Genomic DNA, 27,357 nt, shown 5'->3' with positions numbered 1-27,357 from the left:
TATCCACGAAAACGTCGAACTGCTCCTCAGCGATGCCAAAAACATAATAACTTCTTTTTCAAACTCACTCAACATTCAAACCACTTTTCCCCTTCCAACTTGCAGAACACTTGCAACAGAATCAGAAACATTTCTCTTTTCAATTCGACAAACAAACAGTCATTTTCAAAATTATTCCGACCATTCTAATTACTTTCGGGGAACCCTACAATATTTACTCGGGTTGAATCAAAGATATTAAAATTCCAAACTTTCTTTTAAACCATTTTTCTAGAAAATGATAATTACCTCTACCTGTGGATTCTATAGTTCCCGTAATAAACAATCTTTTTCCATTTTAAATCTAAATACATCGTCCTTTTCACTTTAATTATTCACAAAAGTCTTTAATGGTTCATCGGAAAGCTCATTAAGAAATCCACTTACATCCAAACTAAATTCTAATAAATATTTACAGATCAATATACAGGGTGTATTAAATTTATATGCCCTCGTTATTTAAAAAAATTTTAATTTAATTTTCATTTTGCCTTTGATTGATAAATTGAAAACACAATATAAAATATAATTCCGGTGACTAAGTATTACATTTAATTAAGCACTCATTAACGAATATTCTCATATGTGTGGTTTATCTAATTTTACTTTTACGTTTAAGCAGGAGCCATCTTTGTTTTGAAAAATGTCTGCATGAGTTGGACAAAACGGGACACTTATAAGTTGGATAAAATGGGATACAGTTTCTTATGTCCCGTTTTATCCACCTACTTATTTATTTGTTGGCGTATTAATTTTTTAAATAGCGATATGAAGCCTGTTCTCATACCGCAGAAAAGAACAGCATATTTTTATGTGACTTTTGTTCTGATATACGTACGAAGTCCTAAATAAAAGGTCTTATTTTCCATTTTGCAATAAAATATAAAAAACGCATATAAGTTTCCTAAACGACTGCCATAATTTTTTGACTATGGAAAATATTCTTTTTCCAGAGGAAATTTTGCTTTGCAGTCTTATCTTTACCTACTTAATTATACTTTTTAGATAAATTTATACAAAAAATTAAATATTGTGAACCTATCCCGTTTTATCCAACCGTGGTATGCTAAAACAGGATGCGTAGGACTTTGGTAAATATTTTTTTTACTATTTTCCAGTTCTTAAAAATAAGTACCTAGCTAAAAATATGTTTTTTGTGCACACAATACATTTTAGACCTATAAAGAGTACCTAATGATATGATAATTTCTTGAACATGTTTTCCGTAGTAAACATAAACAAGAATAGTACCTATCCCTTTTTGTCCAACTCTCTCTCCCCTACTTACTTTTTGAGTTATCTCCGAAAAACGGTCCAAAAACATTTTTTTGTTTGTTAAAAATGAACACATTCACTCGCAAATTACTCGAAAATTATTGACTTAGTAAAAAAACTCTATAATAGAACAAAAGTTACCTACTTAGAATTAGTCATTTTATCCAATCCCGGACTTATTTTGAACGTATATTTTTTCACCCCGAGAAAAAATTTTTCACCCCGTATTTTCTAATTTTTGTAAAATGGAGGATATGTAGAATTGTAAACTTTTTCTTATAAGTATAATAATAGACAATTTCAACTACCTATTCCCGCAAATTTTCATCCTTCCTTTATTTTTTTTGGAGGTTTTCGTAAAATTTTGCGTTCCCTGATCGGGCTAATATCTACTGCCAAGTAAGTACTTAATCTTTTATTTATGTGACGTAAAGGGCATTCATAGATAATACCTATCTAAATGTCAAACAAAATTTCAGAATGCTAGTGGATAAGTATTATGCATCCTAATTTTCTTATCTAGTTTTATAACATAGTAACAAAATGAAGAACGCCTTGTACTTACGACTTTTTTAATAGTCTACTAAAATTGATATTAACTGAGGGTAAATTAAGCATCAGCTAAATAAATTCCCTCGCTGCCAGTCAAAATCCCATTCCAGAATTCCGCCAGTCTTGCCTACATAAAATTAACTTGCTAAAGCATCTTTATAGTCTCAATAAAAATATAATCAATACAGCATAAGCTGTATAGCGCTCGGTAGAAGCCACCCGTTATTAAGGTTGGAACAATAATAGTCCATATATCCACTTTAATAGATGCCGACATCTACTTAGAGTTCATAAAGAGTATTTCGAACGAAAATGACCCCAACCGCTTCTATGATTACGTTCTAGTAGGCGGTACGCCCAATCACTGATCGATGCCCACACGACCAACCAGCGTTCACTGCAACTCCGCCTACGGTTATCGGCTAAATGTTCAACCACCAGTATAGGGTCCCTTGCTCTTCACCAGGACTTAGTATAACAACTGCTTGTAGTAATTTCGGTCGGTTGGTTTTGGTTTATGCACAACCACGCTTTTAAAATGTACCACCAAAGTGATCAGAAAAATAATGCCGTAGTGTTGGACGTTATTCCACCTCATTATAATTTGCATCATGGACAAACCAGTCCATCCCATTCTCCAAATCAACAGTACAGCAAAGGTAAGTCAATAAAATGTTAATACTTTCGTACAGTTTTAAGTAATATGGGTATTTCTGACAATATCTAAATGCTTTTTATTTAGTGCAAAATTAAAAGATGAGTAATAGATAAGTACCTACAACTCTCAGTATTCCTAACTCTTTATAATATGGAATAATGGATGATTTTTTGAACCTCTTTCTGAAAGTAAGCTAAATTATTATTTTTCTAAATTTTTTCAGTAGGTACCTACCTAAGTACCTACACATTTTTTTCGCTAAGTTCCTTTCCTTACAATATAGGATTAGGCTTCGTATCGATAATCGATATTATTGTTTATAAGAATTCTTATAAAGATTCTTATTTATAATGCTTTATAATTCCAATATTAAATATAGGTCTGGATCCCGCGTATGAAAAAAAAGTTGATTAATAGCAAGCTGAAAATTTGTTAATAGCTTAAGGGTGTCTAGTCGGATAAACTTTGATATATGGGAACACTGGAACAGGGGTAGTTTTAATTGTGGAACAGGTTAAAAATTTGGAACGGTCAGACCACGAAAACGGCACATTTATTTTGTCCGACAGAATAGACTTAAACTCTACGAACAGATATTAAACTCTCATGCAAAAATCAGACTGCTATTTATCACCAAATGGGCGTTTTAATGAGTGGAACATGTAGAATATTTCAAATGACAGGAATTATGACAGGTGATAAATAGCAGTCTGATTTTTGCATGAGAGTTTAATCTCTGTTCTGAGAGTTTAAGTCTATTCTGTCGGACAAAATAAATGTGCCGTTTTCGTGGTATGTCCGTTCCAAATTTTTAACCTGTTCCACAATTAAAACTGCCCCTGTTCCAGTGTTCCCATATATCAAAGTTTATCCGACTAGACACCCTTAAGCTAGTAACAAATTTTCAGCTTGCTATTAATCAACTTTTTTTTCATACGCGGGATCCAGACCTAATATCTATACTAAATTTACAATCAATATGAATATGCAGTAGAAATAAACCATTTCATCATTTTATACCTATACATGCTCAATATTCCTTTAACACTAGAAAGTCGGAGGGGCCAATTTGGCCTCTGTTGTGAATTCAAGTTTTTTAGTTTTTTTATTTGAGACAATAATTATTTCATATTTTATGACTTTTAATATTTTGATACAAAGCCTTATTTAACACAAAAAAAATATTGTTTACTAAACTTATTAAATGGTTGTAAAAGTCGGAAGGGTCCAAAATGGCCCTGTGTAAGTTATTATCGTTTTCTCGGAAATTCGACTAGTCTTTCTTTCAAATTCCTCTCGAATGGGTAAAATTATATTTTTGTATATTTGTTGTTTGTTTATTGTAAATGGTTACCCTTATACTGCAAGCGCCAGTTAACTTGGCGAGACGCATTACACAGTGGCTTATGGGATGATCATCAGTCTCAGTGTCGTTGTGCGTATTCGCTGTCGCTAAGTTAACTGGCGCTTGCCTGGTACTGATCATCTACTCCAGTGGTTCCCAACCTTTTATATCTGGCGACCCACCTTCTGATGTTTTTTCATATTCGCGACCCATCCCTCACCCATGATGATAGGATAAAATAAAGAACACGGTCACTATATGCTACTCAGCTACTGTAAGAGCCACGCCGCGATCCATCTGAAATCCGCCCGCGACCCAGTAGTGGGTCGCGACCCACCGGTTGGGAAACGCTGATCTACTCAATAAAGATACAATTGTTGGTGAACACGCTGTTTTTAGGATAATGGAAAATCAACTGGGAAAGGGCAAAAATGTGACGATAGATAACTACTTAACTTTGTTGAAATTGACCAAGGCATTGCAAAAGAAATCAACAAGTCTTGTGGGTACTTTGAATCGCAACAGAAAGGATGATTTTCTAAGTGTGCTTAAAGTGTGAAAATAGAGAATTGTATATATGTTACCCTTATATTCCAGAGCGACGAAAAAATAATGCTTACTGAATTCCAAGGAAAGAGTGAGAAAAATATGATTTTGTTAAGCTCGTTACATCAATCAGTGGATCTTGCTGTCTATGGTAATAAACTTCCTGAAACAGTGAATTTTTATAAACAAACCAAATATGGCTTGGTGTAGAGTGTAGAGGACCAAATGGCGTGTCTTTATACTACAAAAGTTGCTTCAAGGCGATGGCCTATTCACATGTTTTATAATACTCTTAACTTGGGAGCAATAAAGGCATGGATTATTTTTTAAAATAGTAGCTGGAAGTAGACTCAGTCTTTGTAAGTTTATTCATCGGCTTTGTGAAGAATTATGGGCTCCATACCTTGCCTGCCGAAATATGGTACTACACCCAACAACACCGGTTCTACCAACAACCAGCACTGTCACTGTCCAAAAATGAAAAAAATGTCAGTTGAAAATATTTTGTAAAGGAAATCATACTTCCAATCAGTGCCAGGGCTGTAATAAGGCAATTTGTAGCAATTGTCAAAAACTGCAAACTGTATGATGTTCCAAAGGTTTTTGGTAGGCAGCAAATGTGTTAAACAATGCAACTAACAAATAAAATCAGATTCTATCGTCTAAAGTTGATATACTTAATTCCTTTAAACTGAGTTTTTATTGATTTAAGAACTTCGGGCTTTCTAGGTAGGTATGCTAAGCCAGACTTTCTAGTGTTAAACCTCTTTTCTTGCCTATCATATTGTACCTATACCTACTTATTTGTTTTAAGTAATGAGTCCAGCAGCCGTATAGGCACCTACCTACCTATCGATATAGTTTATCTGTGTAAAACTGAATCTTCTGAAACTTCAAATTGATAGAAGATAATCTTAAAAAAAAATATTTCCTACCTGTTCATATCTGTTCTGTCATGTCTTCTTTCTTATATCGTAGAAACTATTTTCGTTCAATGATGTTCATATATCTGGTAGAGTATGTAGAGTACCTACCAGCTATCTAGAGACTAATTAATATTCAAGGGTTCTACCTGTTTTATGAAATGATCCCTTGTTTATATAATTTCTCACCTCGAACCATAGCATCCCGCTGAGCTGAGTCTTTTAGATAGCTGGTACGGGTATAGGGGTATGTAAAAGGGTTTACTCACTACGGAGACCAAAGGATGGTATCCTAGCCTAGAGCATGGTATCGTACTCTTCATATTCGTGAATTCTCGCATTTAAAATAATGTTTTACCTGCCGATCGAAACTATATTATCGATCGCTATGTAAAATAAATGAATTCTTTTGAATGCCAGAATTCACGAATATGAAGAGTAGGATACTATGCTCTAGGCTAGGATACCAACCTTTGATCTCCGTAGTGAGCACACGCTTAGGAATTCATAACTTGGTAGGTATATCTCCATCAACGGTCGATATTGATGTCTTTAGTTCGAACAAAATAATGTACCTACCTATCATTAGATAACAAAAAATTTTTGCTATTTGTAAAATTTGCTATTTTGCTCCTGCAATTTAGATACAAAAAAATGGAATAGAGCCATTATGAATATTCCTACATACCTATATGATAAAAGTATTTATTTGCAATGAGTATTAGGTAATTCGGTAAAACGAATCATGGAATAGAGGCTGAGAAACTATAAAAAAAAGCCGAGGACGACAACCGAACCGACGACATAAAAACAGTAAGTAGCAGGAAACTGGTTATACGCGGCCTAGTGTAGAGAACACTGAAGAGAACTGAGGGAGGCCTATGTCCAGCAGTGGACGTGATTGGCTGATTGATGACGATGATTGGGTAATTAAATGAGCTTACCTTTGAAAAGGATAGACTTTTAAAGAGGTCAGCTATTATAGGTATCTGCACGTTACCACGATTATTTAAATTTTAGCACTCATATCTGTATAGAATATTTTTCTTGTATTAGGTTTAATCACACAACTGTTTTTTAACCTGCAGATTTAGACTACGATTTCTGCAAGACTTTAATAAAGTTGTCTGGAATTTTCAATCGTTTTTGCTTCTTTCAGCAAATAACCTTTGGAGCCAATCTCTGAAAGCGTAATTTTTAACGATCTAGTTTTCTTTTCACTTGTTTTGGATAATATATTTCTTCATTTCTTATTCTACTTAATATCTACTTTTGTTTTTCGGGACAATGTTTTTAATGCCGATAATTTAATTCGTGAAATAAAATTTTTTTGTGCATTAAACACCCAAATTATACCTACCTATCTGAGTGTTCCAGTTTTTCTGATCACAAATATGTTTATCCGATTTTGTTTTTATCTATCTATTAATTTTTGGTATCAGTTACTTTTTATTTCAATTTTTCGATTTTCTCCACATTCTTCCTTTCAACCTCCTCATTGGCGGATAATTATGTCGATTATGTAATTATACGTCGATAATTATATGGATTATGTTCCTACCAACGAGAAATAATATATAAACCTTTAGTAAACAAGTTTTACCAAGGGTGTACTTTTTGTGCCCACCCATATTTAACTCAAGATATTACTTTTATTTTCAAAAGTATCGGTAGAACCAAATTAACATTCGATAAAGGGCTGTCTTTTTAACAATAAATAATTTTTGAAAAATTTTTAAACACTAAAACTGGACATGCTTTACCCACCCTTGAGCGTTTAAGGGTTAAGCGGGTAGGCGCAAAATCTTGGTCCAATGCTATTTAAATGTATTCATTTTTAGATTCCTGAGAAAACTACTAAATATTTTTTATCGAGGGCCGAAAGTCCCTTCCAATAAACAAAAAGTTTCTTTTGAATGAAATATTTGAAATTAAAAATCACACTAAATTTTCTCTTTTTTTCATCCGTGTAGATACCTATATTATTATAAGTATAAGTTTTCAGCAATCTTTCATTCTGCGTTTAAATTTTTCAAAAATATCTACTTATTAGTTTTCTCAGGATTAGAAAAAAATGAATGCATTTAAATAGCATTGGACCAAGAGTTTGCGCCTTAAGATATTTTATTTTTTGCATGAAAATGAAGCTTCTCTAAGAAAAAAGGATATCTACATTGATTTTTTGTCACAAATTGAACGAGGAATTCAAAAATGATTTTTAATTTGAAATAGGTATATCTCAGTGCCGTAGGTATTTAGTATCTATTGTTTTTCTTGGTGAAAAGTGACCAAAATTTCGGACTATTATCGTACGCACGCCAGTGGCGAATATAAAATTACAACCCACCAAATTTCATTTGCATATCTCAACCGGTTTTAGAGCAATAAATAAATTCTCCGTTTCTAAAAAAAAATCAACACCCCGTATCTCGATTTGCGGACATATGTTTATAGAGTAAACTGTCATTATTTTTTCATGTAAAATTTCCCCTTAAAGTTTGTCATACTTACTTAGTAGTACACCCTGTATAGTCATTCATTTTTGTTCAATTCTCTTGTCAGATCAGATGTTAGGCAGTCAGGATTGAACTCTTTATACTTCAAGCATTATTACGAAGCATTTTGTATCTAATATATTATATATCTAAGTATGTATCTAAGTAACTATGGATTCCCATGATACAATTATTGTATCATGATGGATTCCCATCTATTGGGGAAGGTATGCCAATCCTACAGCAATAACATCTTTTTACGTCATAGATATTACCTACTTACTTATCTGTGCCTATACAGCATATTTACCACATTTACCACATCTCAGTCGCCATTTCTTTTGTCACTTAATATATTCTTTAGTAAGGACTCTTTTTTCCAGTGCTGTTTTTATTTATTCGATTCACTGTGAACTAAGACATCCTTTTTCCTCCTTCTGCGTTTGGTTTCCACTTCCAGGTTCCCAGCGGTATTTTCGTCTCGTGCATCCTTCGCGTATGTCCATACCAGAGTAATTTTTGTTTGTCTGTTTCATCATTTAGTGTCTCATTTAGTTCTCAATTCGTTAGTTTCGCACATTGTCCGTTAGTGTTATTCTGCAGCTTCTTCTCCATCATTTCCATTACATTTATTCTGTTTTCCATTCTTTTCTATTTCAAGCATTTGTCACAGGCACCACATTTCAAAAGCTTTAAGTTAGTAGATCTGGTCTTTAACCTCCGTGATCCCTAAACGTAAAACTTAAGCATCCTGTATATCCGATTTATCATCAAAAATCTCTTCCCTCCCTCGCCCGCACTTCTGATTAATTTTGGTCGTTAATAGCTTAGCAACTAAAAGTCGGATCAAAAATCTTGCAGATTAGTAATTAGTGTGACTTTTTTTATGTTTTGTTTAACTTTATCTAATCATCGATATCTCAGGAATCAAACATTTCCAGTAAAAAGATTGTCATATTCGGACTCGGCACTTGACTTATGAGAACAGTTTTAAGAAGTCACTATGTAGATGCTAAACTCTAACTGAGCCCACTTAATTAACTCTATTGTCAAATATACGGTTCCTTTCAGTAAAAACTAATCAGTTTTATTTTGTTTCAGACTGTTCAAGTCCAGTAAGTCACGATATTAAAACTGGTACTCCAACAAGTCCTTCAGCCGTATCAGATCCTAATATTAGACGATACCGCACAGCTTTCACAAGAGAACAACTAGGCCGATTGGAGAAAGAATTCTATAAAGAGAATTATGTCTCCAGACCAAGACGGTGTGAACTGGCAGCTCAGTTGAATTTACCAGAGAGTACTATTAAGGTAAGATATTTATATTTAAACTACAAAAGTATTAAAAAATAGATTGTTGTATTTTTTTGTCTCACAATATATTTTTCCATCTTACGGTATTATTTTTGAAGTTATACTTCTTTACCGGCGATAGAGGGTGATTTTTTTATACGTTAAAACCTATCAGCCCGGCGCATGCGCATTATAACTTTGTTCTGATTGGATGTTCAAATGACATGTCAAAAATTATCCGATATGGCAGCTGTGGTTTGGAGGTAAAGGTAAAGGTAAACAAATGTATAATATATTAGTTTTATTGTTGTGAGGACAGAAACAAAAAAGTTTATAATATTGTAGTGACTTTTAAATAGTTTTTAAAAGCAACAGGTACGTAATAATTGTTAATGTATCATGGATATAAACCTACCTATTTGATCTGCCAAAATACATAGTATGTATTACTTTTATTTATATAATTTGATTACCATCAAAATTTCTATTAATATTCACCTAATATATTGTTTTTTTACTCCATGTTTTGTTGTATTTTTTCAATTCTAAATCATTTCAATTCAAAATTAAAATAATTTGATCACTTTTCAAAATATCACAAGTGTTAGTCGATCTTCGTAAATAATGACACATAGTGTTCGTGGCTAAGCGGAGAAGGCGAATGAATTCCAATACCAACCGCTCTTATCAGCGCTGGTTCGAGTCCCAATAGAAACTTTCTTTTTTGTTTTTTTTTAATACATTTTATGATTGTAAGTATATTTATTATATAACTGTATTTTCAGAAAATACGTATTTAGTTAAAAAAATTTTCGACAATTAATGTTCAGACATCATTTGTGGCTTGTTTAATGTGTTTGTGTGTGTTTTATTCTTTTATTATTTTAATTTTTGGCACTGTTCTAATAAAAATGTTTGAGAAGTAGTAAGTATAAATTAGTTTAATATTTAAACAAAATATAAATAAAAAGTATATTAATTTCGTTTAAATCATATAATAGAAGTATAACTTCTTACGTGCGTACAAAGTACACACATTCTTTTTTTTTGTACTAGACTATAGACCATTATTACGACCATATTTAGAGACACAATTATAATACAGCTTATAAGTTTTTTTGTAACTTCTCAATAAAATAGTAAAAAAGTAGCAATAATTTGATATATATCGACGACGGAAAGGCAGGACCTCGTATCTGAAAAATTTGTTTAAAATATGTTACTTCGGTTTTCGCTTTAGAATAAGTGTATCGGCACCTATTAAAAAGCGGTTACCGCTGAGAAAATTTCCGGAAGGCTTCTAGAAGGCTTTTCCAGCTGTAACCGCTGTTTAATAGGTGCCGATACACTTATTCTAAAGCGAAAATCGAAGTATAGTCTGTTCGCTAAACTCAGACGCAACTGGCTACATATTTTAGTCGATAATTTTTTTGTTTTTTGCCAATTTTGCAAAAATTGGCGAAATTACTAACTATTTAGTGATTATTAACTATTTAGTAATTATTTTTTGCCAATTTTACTAAAATTGGCAAAATTACCTACTAAAATATCTAGAAAATTGCGTCTGAGTTTAGCGAACAGACTATAACTCATTTTATACAAATTTTTCAGTTACGAGGTCCTGCCTTTCCGCCGTCGATATAGGTATTAGTAGGTACTACAATCTATCTCACAGACTCATTAATATTCAGCTCAGCTGGGTGCTACTGTTCGAGGTGTGAAATTGCATCAACAAGGGATCTGTTTTTTTCTTGAATGATCCCTTGTTTATGGAATTTCACACCTCGAACATTAGCACTCTGGTGAGCTGAATATTAATGAGTCTCTTAGATAGATTTAGTACTATAGCAGTACGAATTCTGAGAAATTGTTCGCATAAAAATATCTAGAAACGTTCTGGGAAATGTGAACTTAACGCAAAAGCACGAAAAGAACAAGGAGTAATCCAACCAAAGAAAATGCTTAAAAGTTATTCGAAGTTCTAACAGTTCTAAAATTAATCAAAACATAAATACGGGATGTTTGGTCAATAATTAACCTAGCTAAAGAATAATAGCTTAACCTTAGATTCCTGAGCTTAAAATATTTATTTCAATTTAAGCTAAGTTACCTTATTACGAAAGTTGATTGATATTATCCGAAATACAGGGTGTCAAAGTTAAACTTTTATTAAACTCTTTTCTTTAGTTCAATCGTTTGGGTCAAATCTTTAGACGTTAATTTTACTGCCTTTTCTTCAATGCAAATGAATGAAAATTTACAGACATATGCATTCGCGGGAACAATGCACGAATAGTCAATAATTTTTTTTATGTTTATTAATTGTTTAAATAAAAAAAAACGATTTTAATGGAAAATGCTTAAATTCTCTTGTTTTTTACAATGTAGAAACTTGAAACTTTACAGATTGTAGCTAATTATATGAACTATACATAATTTCACTTTTTACGTTAATTGTTTACGTTATGCTTCGTAAATAAAGTTTCAAATTTTTTGCCGATTCCGACTACTTTTCATGTTTGTAGGTACCTACATCATGTTTATAAACATCCTAAGCGGCGGCGATCATATACATCCTTTTTTTAAACATGACGATATATTTTAATGTTCGACAAGTGTAAGACTAAAAGGTAAAAAATAAAAAAATAAAAAAAAATTAAGAAACGCTTTTCTTTAGTTACGAGTGACGAAACTTAAAAATATAAAAAATTAACTAAAAAGCAAAAATAAAAAAATTTAAAATCGAAGGATTATTCGAAAAAAACTGTTAGATAGATTAAATATACAAAAATCTCATATATTCGTTAAAAAATTGAAAAAATCTAACACATGAAGAAAAGCGTGGGGGTCTTCATTCAATAAACGGTTTGAGGATAGATACTTTTTTACTGTGATCTATCCTCAAACCGTTTATTCGATGATGACGCGCCCCACGCTTTTCTTTGACGAATGTGTTAGATTTTTTCAATTTTTTAACGAATGTGTGAGATGTTTGTATATCTAATCTTGTAAACAGTTTTTTTTTGAATAATCCTTCGAGTTTGAATTTTTTTATTTTTGCTTTTTAGTTGATTTTTTTAAAATATTTTTAACTTTAGTCACTCGTAACTAAAGAAAAGCGTTTCTTAAAATTTTTTTTCATATTATTTTATTTTATTTATTCTTGAATATTTCCTAAGAGACATGGGATAATAACACGAAATTGGGTAAGCCGGGTTTTTTTGGGATGAGAAATCTAAATTCGCCAACAAAAATTATGTATTATGCAGAGGGCGCCACATACGTCTTTCAGCGCTCATTTAAAAATACGTTCAATTTTTTTTATCCCTCACGTTACATATTTTTTGAATCAAAACTTTTAATCTCTTAATATTTTTATTTAAAAAAGTTATATGTACTACATTCATCTCGCTAAACTCAACTGTTTTCGAGATAGACGAATTTTAAATCTGCGATAGGTACAACATAATTTTTTGCATATTATTATCATTATAGTTACACCCGAAAAATCAACTAGAGCCCATAATAATTGTGCCAGTTGTCATATTTATGTCATTGCATCGCAAATTTCATTTGAAGAAATTTGCGATAAATTTTTGGAAATTTTTTATGGTTTTAAGTTATTTTTCGGCTGTAACTACAATGATATACAAAAAATTATGTTGCCTCGTAGATTTAAAATGCGATTATCTCGAAAACGGTCGAGTTTAGCGAGATGAATGTAGTTTACCTGTTCTAAGTGAAAATATTAAGAGAATAAACGTTTTAATTCAAAAAGTATGTAGAGTGGGTAATAAAAAAAATTGAACCTATTAGAACCTATATTAGAGTGGGTAATAAAAAAATTGAACCTATTAAATGAGTACTGAAAGGCGTATGTGGCGCCCTCTGAGTAATACATCATTTTTGGTGGCGAATTTAGATTTCTTGTCCCAAAAAATCCCCGCTTACCAAATTTGGTGTTATTATCACACGCCTGTTAGAAAATAAATATTCAAGAAATAAAATAAAAGTTTAACTTTGACACCCTGTATTTCGGTTATTATCAACTTTCTTACTAAGGTAAGTTAGCTTAAATCCCTTAGCACCCTGTATATTATAAGTCGAAGTAACGACTTTTGAGACAATTTTGATTTCACTTCCAGCGTTTTCTAACGAAGTACTTAATCTTTAGTTTTTAGATCTCTGGCGGTCATTGCATCTTCGACATCTTCTCTCCAGGATCGTTCGTCTTGGTTTACCTCGTTTTGTTTTAGTAGGCGGAGTCCATTCTTCTATTTTTTGGCGACCTATTTTCAGGTATTCTCTGAAGGTGCTCATACCAGTTAAGTCTTTTGGATTCGATCGTATCTATTATCTCTAGATCAATTTCCATTTCTCTCCGAATATCTTCGTTTCACTTAAAGGCACTTAAAGAAACCGAAAGGGAGTGCTGCCCGACGGTCGTGACCCATAAAGAAAAATTAAGCCAAAATACCAAAGAGTTAATAAGTAAAAGAAGACAACTGACGGAAAAATACGACTCCAACTACACAACACTGAAGAAATTAAATAAAGATATCCACCGGTCAATCCGAAAAGACATAAGAGAAAACAATACAAGAGAAATAACTCAAATAATTCAAGAAAACAAAAGTTTAAAAGTTTTGCGGCGAAATACGAATAACATTGGCAACAAAAATATGTACAGAATAAGAAATAAAGACAACAGCATTGCTACGGATAGAGCCGAAATCCTTAAGGTTGTCGAATCGTTTTATCGCGAAATGTATGAGAGCACCAACGCAAGGCAAGATCAGCTCCTGTCCAAAATCACAAACCAGGGATAAGAATTAATGCCAGAAGTAACACCATACGAAGTTAAAAAGACACTTTCAGAAATGAAAAATAATAAATCCCCTGGCGATGACGGAGTAGTGATCGAGGCAATCAAACAAGGTGGAAATAAAATTATCCAGGTTTTGGCCAAACTTTTCACCGAATGCATTTACCAAGGAAAAACGCCTTCTCAATGGAACAATGCAGTCATTGTTTTATTGCACAAGAAAGGTGACATAACAGATCTAAAAAACTACCGTCCTATCAGTCTGCTATCACACATATATAAACTTTTCACAAAAATTATCAAAAAGAGACTGGAGGCTAAGTTAGACTTCTATCAGCCCAGAGAACAAGCTGGCTTCAGATCCGGATACAGCACTAACGACCACTTACTGGTAATAAAAAACTTGATCGAGAAGTCTGCGGAATACAACAAACCATTGGCACTGATATTCGTTGACTACGAGAAAGCGTTCGATACCATAAACCAGCAGAAAATGTTAAAAGCATTGACAGAATGCCGAATAGATTATCGCTATACTAACATGATAAAATATATCTACCACAACGCAACGGCTAGCGTAAGACTATCTGATCAACAAACAAATAAATTCTGTATACAGTGAGGAGTACGGCAAGGAGACACCATCTCACCAAAGCTGTTCACAACCCTTTTAGAACACAGTTTTAAGAAGGCAGATCTGAACGAATATGGTATCAACATAAATGGAGAGAAGCTCAGTCATTTGAGATTCGCAGATGACATCGTCCTTATAGCCGATCGTATGGATGATGCAATAATAATGTTGAACAAATTATATCACGGTCGGACTAAAGATTAACATCAACAAGACGCAAATAATGACTAATCTGGTGCTAAATCGTAATATTGTTCTTGATGGAATGAATATTGAGCAGACTGCATCTTATAAGTACATACTTGGGACATGAAATTCGATTGGGAAGAGATAACCAGACGAGAGAGCTCCCACGTCGCATAGGATTAGCCTGGGCAGCGTTTGGGAAACTGAACTATGTATTTAAATCGGACTTACCCATATGCCTGAAAAGGAAAATCTTTGACCAGTGTGTATTGCCTGTACTCACTTATGGAGCGGAAACATTAACACTCACAAAAAGGTAGTGAACAAGATTCGCATAACTCAAAGGGCTATGGAGCGCTAGATGTTGGGTGTCTCCCTGAGGGACCGAATCCCAAACGAAGAAATACGTCGTAGAACAAAAACAGCGGACGCCGTCGAAAGAATCGCGTCGCTCAAGTGGAATTGGGCAGGACACGTCGCCAGATTGTCAGACAACCGATGGACAAAACGTATTGTCGAGTGGAGGCCACGAGAAGAAGCACTACGGAGCAGAGGACGACCACCAACCAGATGGGCTGACGATCTGAAACGTATTGTTGGCAACTGGATGCAAGCCGCACAAAACAGAGAAAGATGGAAAGAGCTGAGGGAGACCTATGCCCAGCAGTGGACGCGTACGGGTTGATGATGATGATGATCTTCGTTTCTCACCCTATCAAGTCTAGTGAACCGGCAACATCGTCTTCAATAGTTCATTTTCATGGCTTAATGTTTGAGTTGTTTCTTTGGTTTATTTTCCAGAGTTCAGCGCCGTACAACTCAATACTTTCTATTATTATTGTTTTATAAATTTTTCTTTTATTTTCTGTTGTTATTTTATTATTCCATAATAATCCATGTAGCTGTCGGGTGACTGATCTTGCTTGGCTAATTCTGGAATGTATTTGTTCGTTACTTCCTGCTTTTCATATTATGGAGTTAAACCAGGGCGCATCTGTTTTGAGGTGGATGTGAGGTGAGAGGTGACATTCGGATTTTTGCAGATAAAGTTAAATGGAAACTTTATGATCCTTCTCAAATATGCCCGGAACATTAATAAAAAAATTTAAATATTTAAAAATTTCGAAAAATATCGATTTTTTCTACTTTAATTGCTTATAACTTTAAAACGATTAATTTTGGAACAAAGTCGTAGAAAAGAAAATAAAGTAAATTGAATTTTGTATAATATACGACTGGTTTAAAATGTCTTAAATTATTACCCTTTTCTGCAAAATAAGAATAAATAGAAAATAAGGGGGCAAAAAAGACTGTTTTTATTCAATGTTTTTCAACCACTTTGGTTGTTGCACTTAGGACCTTCGTAATTTGCATAAAAAATTCTTACAACATATTTAAACAAAAAGTAGACCATTTAGAAGTTTGCTAATTTTTTTTACATATAGGTTAGGTTAGGAGTTTATGCAACTCCTAAAGAGGTTCTTTACCTATCTAATACACTTTATAGAATTAAAATAGGATTATTTAAGCGGGCTCAGCACTGTTTTAAAGTTATAAACAATGTTTTGGCTTATAAACAAATACAGTGAGGACGTTTGAGTTGGAATAAATTTATTTTCTTGAGAATGGGAGACTCTGGAGATAAATCCCGAAACAGATCGAATTTTATTTTTAAATTATTTTTCTTTGGCATAAATATCATAATAGTGACGTCATCCATCTGGGTGTGATGACGTAATCTAAATATTGGAATTAATGTAATTCAATTTTTTTTTAATTCAAACCCTGTATAAATAATTATGTTAATGTTTATATTATTGAATACAAAATTGAATAGCCTTTCGATTGAGCTATCACACGGCACCTATTCTCATTTAAAAAGATCATCGATTACGTCATCACGCCCAGATGGATGACGTCCCTAGTATGATATATACACCAAAAAATTAGAATTTAAAAATAAAAATCGACCTGTTTCGGGATTTATCTCCAGAGACTCCTATTCTCGAGAAAATGAATTTATGCCAACTCAAACGTTCTCACTGTATTTGTTTATATGCCAAAAAATTGTTTATAAATTTAAAACGGTGCTGAGGCCGCTTAAATAATCCGATTTTAATTTTGTTAAGTGTATTAGATAGGTTGAGAACCTCTTTATGCGTAAAAAAATTAGCAAACTTCTAAATGGTCTACTTTTTCTACAGAAAGTTTTTAAAAAATTAGAACTTGTTTAAAAAAATTCAGATTGCAAAATTATTCTGCAAAATCTATCAGGTCGATTTTAATGAAATTTGGTGAACGATTAAGTATGTTGTAAGAATTTTCTAAGCGAATTACGAAAGTTCTAAGTGCAACCAAAGTGGTTGAAAAACATTGAATAAAAACAGGTTTATTTTGCCCCCTTATTTTGTATTTATTAGGTACTATTTTGCAGAATAATTTAAGGGTAATAATTTAAGATATTTTTAACCAGTCGATTATCATACAAAATTCAATTATATCTTTATTTTATTTCCCTACGACTTTGTTCCAAAATAAATCGTTAAGTTATAAGCAAAGAAAGTAGAAAAAAATCGATGTTTTTCGAAATTTTTAAATATTTTAATTTTTTTGAAGTTATACTTCTTTAGGCGCGATTGAGAGTAAAATTTCATAATCCTGCGCGCATGCGCACACATACAGTATGGCGTTTAGTTGCTAAATATTTCTAGTTATGTATAAATATATCAGTGCAAGAAAAGGTGTGAAAAGAATATATTAGTGTTTTTAGTAAATATATTTATTATAATTTTTGTGTCTTTGGATTTGTCTTCCTCAGGAGTAAGATGAGTATTATTAAAACATTTTATTGTATATTTATTATAATCGTATCCGTCTTATCCAGTAAGAAATTCGATTACATTCAGAAATACACAAACTATAAATACACAAACTTATAGAACTAACCTTACGTTGAATTCTCCTCTATTCGTCATGTGCAGCTATTATAATGCCTTAAGTATTTACTGCGATATATTTCACTGCAGTTTAAAGCAACGTTTTTCTGTGGCCAAGATCTACCTAGGTCCTAGGTGATTAATAATGTATTTCTCTACGTTCAATAGTATGTTGTTCGTTGCTAATCTTTCAAATTATGTATCAGCGCAAATAAGCCATTAAAATAATACATTAGTGTTTTTTAGTAAATGTATTATTTATTATAATTTTTGTGTCTTTGGATTTGTCTACCTTGGGCGTAAAATATTAAAATATCTATTTTTATATTTCACTTGTCACCGTGATGAGTAATTTTTGGTAATTATTGTTAATTTTTTGTATTATAACTGTTAAGTATATTTATTTCGTTGAAATTATATAATCGAATATAGAAGTATAACTTCTTACGTGCGTACAAAGTATACACACATTCTTTTATTAATATTCCGGACATATTTGAGAAGGAGCATAAGTCAAGTATTATTGTTGAAGTTGTCACCTAAGTTTATCTGCAAAAATCCGAATACCACCTCGCACATCCAAAAATAGACGTTTTTTCACAGATCCCCTGGTCCAAGTCCCAAATATACGAAATTTTCTTATTAAAATAAAATTTTACAGTTACAATTATATTCTTAAACCATCTATACAAACATACATGTAATGTGAATCTGTATACTGTGTATAATGAACAATGAAGAACATTGCGACGGGTTACCGCCTTTTAAGTACTTAGCACGTAATAAAAGATATCATACAGTCTTATCTGTCCATTAGCCTACCAGGCAGCCGACAACTTGAGACATGTTTTTATAATGCTCAAATTAGTATATTGTCGGTACGTTTGAAGTGTTTAAAAGGTTTATAAATGTTTTATTTAACCAAGTATAATGTGCTAATTGCCAGAACAGCTTACAACCAATAATAAACTCTAATGCGTTTGCCTTACCAGAAGTATAAAATCAATTAAAAAAATTAATATTGCTTTTATTGATGTGTTGTTCGAATTTAAAGTTGTTAGACAAGAAAAATTTATACATGGGCGATTTCGTCATATCAAACACAAATACAAGGATTATTTGTTGTTATAAAATATTCAATAATCTTTAGGATATACTAAAAAATTTGGTATTGGTTTTTTGTAACTTATACCTCAGATTATTTCCACTTATCTCTCTTTATTGCCTTCCCTCCGTATGGAGTATCTATTGGGCGCTCTTGCGTTTATTAGCCAACAGTGAAAGATGGCTGATTTGCTGGATCAGAGCATCCACTTCTATTTTATTCTATCGAAATGTCCTCTAATAAAAGTCTTTTTCATTCCTCTCTATTTCTCGCTCTTTGTTTGACCTCTCTCCATCTCCGGAAAATTCTTTCATAATCTCTTGTTTGCAGTTCTTCTTCAGATATTATCGGGTCTTTTTCTTCTTCCTCTTCCGTCTGGTTGGTATTCGAGTGCCTGTCTGGTTATATTATTTTAGTCTTTCCTTAGAGTATGTCCATGCCATTTCCTTCTTTCAATAGTGACTTTTATTTTCTTTTGTTTTGTTCTTCTCTATAGTTCTACGTTTGTTACCTTAATCCGGCCAGTACCTATATTTTTTAATAGGATTTTTCTAAACGATTTATTTATAAAGGTTTGTAATTTCTTGGTAGTTGTTTCTTCCTGTCTTCAAGCTTTTGCGCCATACAATAATATGTAGGTATACCTACTCGCTGTTAAATATTATTTTGATTTTGGTCAATTCTGATTGCTGATATATCGTTTGTGTTCCAGATTTTCTTTAAGGAGTTATATGCATATTGTGCCTTTCAGTGGCGGCTCGTACCACTTTAAGAAGGTAGTGCCACAACTCGGGCAGCCGCCAAAATTGTTAGTGACGGATTCACGATATTGTCAAAAAAGGTGTACTGACAACAAAAACTAAAAAAAATATGCGCGGATACTTTTATCTTATGTACATATCTTAAGTTTATTGATCTGAGGTGCCAAGCAATTGTCCAACATTGATCAAAACAGTTCCGTAAATTAATTAATAATAAAAACCTCTTAAGCTACCACCAGCATTTACTGCTGATAGTGCTTGAAAATTGTTATTACGATTTAGTCTCTATTTACCAATTTATAAAAATAATACTATTTCATTATTCACACATATGCACACATTTTTGTAATGTCACTTTTAAAGTTTACGATATATGAAGTTCATTCTTCTATTTTTTGGTTGCAAAGTTTTCAATGACTTTATAATTAAAATTATCAATACAATTTACAAAATGCTTTTCTGCAGATAGCATACCTAAAGCACTAGGTTTCGATGTAAACATCGAAAAACAGCGTTCTGCTTCACATGTTGATATAGGAATGGTAACTAAAATACTTAAAAGTTTAATAGTTTCTTCAAATGTGTTTTTTAAACCTTCCGTCTACAATAAAACCGATAGCGAAACAGCCCCAGAGGTAGTACTTAATTCGTCTCGCTAATACAGTACCTACTTCTAATTCAGTTTTAAACCGAGTTTTGCTTAAAAATTAAAATTGTCTCCATGGTTCATTAAGAAATGATTCGGAGAACTGATGCTTATAAGCAGAAAACTTCTCCGACATCAATAAATTAGAAGCAACTAAATGTCCGGAGAAGGTAGACCTTTGAAAGATCTGGTACTTTGAATAATATGAACCTTTAAGTCGTTGTCTAATTCGGCGCTAAAATTGACCAGCTCCTTAAATATGCCTCTATTTTCTGAATTTTCTTTTTCGTCGTGACCTCTTAAAGCTAACTCGAAAGCTCCACAACACCTTATAACATTTGTAGTTTTTTTTTCTAGCGAAAAACCACCAAAAAAATTTTTAAAATACTAATCTTTATTGTCAATTAATAAATTAAACTTAAGAAATAATTAAAATATTATCAAAATACCCACGATCATGATGCACTAAAAGTTTAATTATAAATACAAAAACTTTTTAACAGAAAATATACATAATAAAAGCGACAAACCAGCACGTAAAGAAACTCAAAATAAATAGACCTGGGCCCGGATTACGAACACTCGATACGAATCGTATCCGCCATGTTTTCCCATAAGGCGCTACGGTAAAACATGGCGGATACGATGCGTATCGAGTGTACGTAATCCGGGCCCAGGCTTCATACCCTCGTGCCTGGCACAGAGATTCTAATGTTAAGGTATACTAATAGTCCAATATAGCTCTTTCTCTGTCACTTACATATAATGCTCGTAAAATCTTTCTCTCTTTACTCGTGCCAGTACTGACTTCGGCGCGAAGGAGATTCTCCTGTCGAATACTCTCCGCTGTCGGCAGGGATTGTATTGCGCCCATAGTTGCCATATTTTATATAATTTATGAAGATCAAAAGAAATACACACAAAAAATTAATAGGAATTAAAAAGTTTTGAAGATAAAAAATATGTTTATGGATAGTTAGCAAGGTAGTGACATGGCTCTATGGCACTACCTCACGGGCCGCCACTGGTGCCTTTACTATTCGTATGTAAAGTTATCTACTTCTTCTATTTGTCTTCCATTTATTATAATTCTAGTTTCTTGTTAGTTAGTTTCTTGGTTGTTGTTTTTTAAGAGTTTCGTTTTTTCTGTATTTATCTTCAGGTCCCTAAACTATTTTTATGGATTCTCTTTCAAAGCTTCAGATCTTATATATGGACTTTTGAAAAAGAGCAATTACCTTGTATTAAAAAAAAGACATAATATTCAATAAAATTCAAAAACATTTCTGACTCGGAAGGAAAATCCAGATTAAATAAATAAAAAACGTATACCTGATATCGTCAAAATATACACATATCCCTTTGGCAGTAATTAATGGTTGAATGTCATTTTTCATTGCAAATTATACCATTTAGAAATATTTTCAAATGGTTCATGTTTTCTTTTACCTATGTGTCGAATTAGCTTTTCAAAAAATTTACAGAGAACAAAAATTAATTAATACTAGATAAGTAGGACTGAATAATGAAATATTTACCTTCCGTAATGTCTTCATGGGTAGCCTTTTCAGATAAAATTTAATTGTTTTTCCTTGATATGACTTTCACACTGAAGAAAGGAAATAATTCTTTCGAAATTGTTGTCCCATCCATCAATAAGTCAATTTCCATTTCCAAATTCCACTCCAAAGTCCATATCAATCTGCAAAAGTAAAAATAGAAAATGTACACCTTTTTTACAGAAATCCAACTTAATAATTTATTAATTGTTAACAATAAGTAGGTATATGTACATACATACCAATAAGTATATGAAAAATCAACCAAATCGCAGAACTTTTCTTCTCTATTAATGTGTGGTCTGTGCACGTTGTACAGACGAATTACTAGTGCCAAACCAGTCTTAAGAATCTGCAGGGTTGATTCACTGTTGTCACGTAACTTTTTTGCACCAATAGAAACACTTATCAACATTTTAAGAAATGTACAGGTTTATGTATAAGATTATTGCTACAGATCATTGATTCAGGTATATTAAATTTTTTAAACAATGATCTCGCTTCAATGAATTGATCTACTTTTACATCAGTTTGGTTTACTTTAACAGAATTATATTTTATCTTAAACATTAAATCTAGAAATACGTTCATTGATTCAATAAACGAGGTCATAATTTGAAGAACACTGTACATTAATGCAACGTTTTATATTCATTAATTTAACCGCATAATCCTGATGTATAGTTTCATATATACAATGAACAAATTATTAGTATTATGAAAAATTCTATTCATTATTTTTTAATGAATAGAATTACATTGTAATAAGGAATATGGTCATTACTTAATGACTACGTCTTTATTGTATTAACAAAATTTTCATTGAATCAATGTAAAAAAAAGTCAATGATTGGCGTTCATTGGTACTATGTACAATATTTTTTCAGTGTATATACTCATAAAAACAGGAATATTTTACACTAAAACATTATTTATTTGCTTGGTCTATCACTTCTTAACTGAAATTTTAGTTCAGAGAAATAAGGAAAAAAATATCCTGTTGGTGACACATCCCACTCCAGGCCGAAACCAAATTCTTTTAGTAGTATGGACATCTATAATAATAACCTATATGTTTCCTGCAGCCGATTTTGATGATATACATAGTTATAAACAAATAAAAATCAAAAAACGGAAAATTTTTGCTTTTTTCGTCTATTACCAAAAAGTTAAGCATTTTAAGATTTGGGAAAAATTCTTTGTAAACGGTATAAAATTTTATTAAAATCCCTTTAAAGGGCTACATCACAACACAACGTTTTCGATTTTTTAAAAAAATCATCATCAGTGTTAGATAAACTGGATGCTAGCTGAGCCACAAAAGAAAAATATCCGGGTAAAAACCCTTTAAATATAACATAGATGCGTTAAAAGTGAATACTTTAATGAAATGCCTTATGATGGTCACATGGTCATGGCAACTAGGATAATGCCCTAAGGTAATGTATTGAAATTTCCCAACACGTGGGATCCAAATAGAGTTGTTTACATTTCAATGACTTAATGGCAACAATTTTCCCAAATCTTGTAATTGATGGTATACAGCCAACTACAGGAAAAACATTCCTTTTCCTTGTGGATTAAGCATTTTAAACAAAGAGATTAAGAAACTCATAAATCGTATAAAAAACTTCAATATGGCGTTCGCTGAATATGTCTATCCTTATTGGTTGCTTAGAAAATTGCAAAATAAATCATAAATTTTGAGTTTTTATAAATATTCACAACTTATGTAAAAATTAACTTAGAACCTTCTTACTACACAGAATGCTGAGACTTCTGGTGCTTAAATTATACCCTAAATTTCAAAGCAATCGGTCAAATAGTTTAAAAGATATTTAATTTGTTTATCCCAAATTAATTTTTTTTGCAACACTTAAGTCAGAAAATGATGAAGTTACAGTACCTAATACTTTGGATAGTTTATGAAAGAAAAAGATTTACACTAATAATTTAATTAAAAAAATGACAAAAAATAATTCTAAATGTTGCAAAATTATTTTGCAAGAACATGTGAATTATTAAAAAAAGGGGGGCTAACGGCTAACTTCGTCCCTAAATTGTCCCAGGACAATTGTTTTTCTTTCTAAATGTGTATAAAAATTCAGTCTTTCTAAATATGAAAAAATAACTTTTCTATAACGGTTAAAAAGTTATTCCAATTGTTTATAAGTAAGCAAAAAATCGACATGTTTTTGCAAAAAAATAATTTTACACTATTATATGTATTTAAAATTACTTTTTGTCATTTTTTTTTTAATTAAGTTAATAGTATAAATGTTCTTTCATAAACTGTACGAAGTATTACTGTGACCTCATAATTTTCTGACTTATAGTGTTGCAAAAAAAATGAATTTGGGATAAACAAATTAAATAACTTTTAAACTATTTGACCAATTGCTTTGAAATTTAAAATATAATTTAAGCACACGAAGTCTCAGCATTCCGTGTAATAAGAAGGTTCTAATTCTAACTTAATTTTTACATAAGTTATGAACATTTATAAAATCTCAAAATTTATGACTTATTTTGCAATTTTCTAAGCAATAAATAAGGATAGACATATTCAGCGAATGCCATATTGAAGTTTTTTATTCTCAAATTTGTTTAGAATGCTTCACTTTTTAGTAATAGACGAAAAAAGCTAAAATTTACCATTTTTTTATTTTTATTTGTTTATAACTATGTATATCATCAAAATCGACTGAAGGAAACATATAGATTATTAATATATACGTCCATACTACTCAAAAAACTTGGTTTCGGTCTGGAAGGGGATGTGTCACGAGAAAAATCTTATTTCTCTGGAGTATTTACCTAGTCTTAATTATTATGAAATCATATACCTAATACATATTAACTTACAAATTAGTACTATTATTACCTCATCCAATTTTTAAAAAACCTTATAACATAACAACATATTAACTATATTTTTCTTCTTTGTTACAGGTGTGGTTTCAAAACAGACGGATGAAAGACAAACGCCAACGTATGGCAATAGCATGGCCGTACGCAGCAGTATACACAGACCCAGCTTTCGCTGCATCTCTTTTACAAGCAGCTGCTTCATCCCTACCTCTACACTATCCACCACCACCACCAGTATATACACCGCACTACCCTAGATACCATCCATACCCCAGCTTTGGAATACCAGCTCTGGCCACTCATCCTTTGGGTGTTCAGCAGAACGTTGGAGTTGGCGGTGGACCTATGCCACAACCGATGCACCACGCTCAAGGATTGAACCTCAACTTGAACTTCGACTTTCCTCAAGCCTACCAATCTCAGCAGCCAAAGATCTCACCTCACTCACCCGTACAGTCTGATATTAGTCTCAGCCCGCCTAGTCACGAAGGCCTTCTTATACAAGCTCCGAAGGTGTCACCTCAGACACATGTACCGGTTGGAGAAAAACCGAAATTATTTAAGCCTTATAAATCTGAAGTTTAATTTCATATTCTATTTGTATTATTTTGTGATCTTCGTCGTAATTTTTAGTTATTATTGGAGGAGACATCTAAAATTGGCGATATTATTTAAATGTTTTAATATTAAAATTTAAAAATGTATAAATATACTTTTTGGTTCAGAAAAAGTCAAACCACCTAGTTAATGCCATAGTTTTTATAAATCATTTAATTATCGATCATATAGGCACCTATTCTTTATTAATATCATTTTAAGAATCTTTAAGACTTAAGATAAAGACTTGCTGTTATAATCTTACTAAGTACTTAGTTTTCTATAATTTAAGCTTCTTAAAAATGTTTAGCATTTTTACAAACTCTTACTTTAAATTATCGATCTTGCGTATTTTCCCTTTTTAGCAATATTATATTTCTATTCAAAATTTCTATTCAAATCTTTCATTATATAGGTATAAAAAAATATAAGTAGGTACTTATTTTATAATTTACTTTTTCTAAAGAATATAAGTACATAATATGTAATAGGTACGCTTACTCCGATAAAATTAGTCTAGTTACAACATAGGGGGTCCCGTAGGCACTTTTAGCTCGCCGCGATTTGATGGTGGTATTCTAGGTTTTTTGGGTCGCTGAATCCAATAGAAGTTGTCTAGAAGCCCAAATGTGGTACGTTTAATTGTTATTAACAAATTATGGTAAAATTAGATGTTTTTCGAACATTATTAGAAACCCCGTAAATAAATTGATAGTGTTAAGGTCTTCTCTGGTGTATTTTTGGTCGCTGAATCGAATGCGACTAGTCGCGATTACTCAAAATATGTTCTTATTTTGTTAATAACAAAATAATTGTTTATTCGCTGAAAAGCTCGAAATGCGCTATCTACAGCAAGTTTGTAGTCTTTTTCATAGTATTTTTATACGCTAAATCAATTGCCACTAGTGGCGATAGCTTAAACTACGTTACGACTTTGTTATTAATAAATTATTGCAAAAATAGCGGTTTATAGTACGTTTACTCATGGTTTTTGCTCTAAATTTTAAAAACCACTTGGATTGACATGAAATTTGGCATACACGTAGCAAACATGTCAAACAAAGCAAGTGCTATTGTGCCGATGTCTGCTTTTACCCTGGGAATGAATTTCACCCCTTTTCGGGGGTGAAAAAGAAACCTTTAAAATAAGTCCGGAAGTGGATAAACTGATTATTTCTAAGCACCTTTTGTTCTATACAGTTTTTTCACTAAGTCAATACTTTTATTAGTTACTTGGTTTTTTTGTTGAAAAATGAACATATTCATATTCACTCGCAAATAACTCGAAAAGTTTTGACTTAGTGAAAAAAATGTATAAAACAAAAGTTGCTTAGAATTAATCAGTTTATCCAATTCCGGACTTATTTTAAAGGTTCCTTTTTCACCCCCGGAAACGGGGTGAAAGTCACCCCCAGGGTAAAAGCACACATCGGCACAATATCACTTGTTTTGTTTGACATGTTAGCTACGTGCATGCCAAATTTCATGTTATTCCAAGTGGTTTTTTTTATTTAGAGCAAAATCCGTGAGTTAACGTACTATAAACCGTTATTTTTGCAATAATTTATTAATAACAAACTCGCAACGTGGTTTAAGCTATCACGACTAGTGACAATCGATTTAGCGTATAAAAATACTATGAAAAAGACTACAAACTTGCTGTAGATAACGCTTTTCGGCGAATAAACAATTATTTTGTTATTAACAAAATAAGAACACATTTTAAGTAATCGCGACTAGTCGCATTCGATTCAGCGACCAAGAATACATCAGAAAAGACCTTAACACTATCAGTTTATTTACAAGGCTTCTAATAATTCCTGAAAAACACCTAATTTTAACATAATTTGTTAATAACAATCAAACGCACCACATTTGGGCTTCCAGACCACTTCCATTGGATTCAGCGACCCAAAAAACCTATAATACCACCATCAAATCGCGGCGAGCTAAAAGTGCCCACGGGACCCCCTATGTTGCGACTAGACTAAATTTACAATTTGTTTTTCACGTAGGTAATTATGCTGGTAATAATGAAAGTATGACCAAGTTTTTATTATTATTTATATTTACTTGAAGCGCTATTTTTAGATGTCAATTTTTAAATGT

General features: G+C 32.1%; 1 protein-coding gene across 1 annotated transcript; it reads left to right on the top strand.

Moving 5' to 3' along the window:
- Positions 1 to 2,327: 2,327 nt before the first annotated feature.
- Positions 2,328 to 27,357, top strand: LOC126886007 (segmentation protein even-skipped). Its single transcript, XM_050652842.1, has 3 exons — positions 2,328 to 2,525; positions 8,935 to 9,146; positions 24,733 to 27,357. Exons 1-3 carry the CDS (start codon positions 2,384 to 2,386, stop codon positions 25,234 to 25,236), a joined length of 858 nt encoding a protein of 285 aa, XP_050508799.1. The 5' UTR covers positions 2,328 to 2,383; the 3' UTR covers positions 25,237 to 27,357.

This window comes from Diabrotica virgifera, chromosome 6 (assembly GCF_917563875.1).
Source record: "Diabrotica virgifera virgifera chromosome 6, PGI_DIABVI_V3a".
NCBI lineage: Eukaryota > Metazoa > Arthropoda > Insecta > Coleoptera > Chrysomelidae > Diabrotica > Diabrotica virgifera.
The sequence above is the reverse complement of the archived record's forward strand: the minus strand, read 5'-3'. Positions and strand labels throughout refer to the sequence as shown.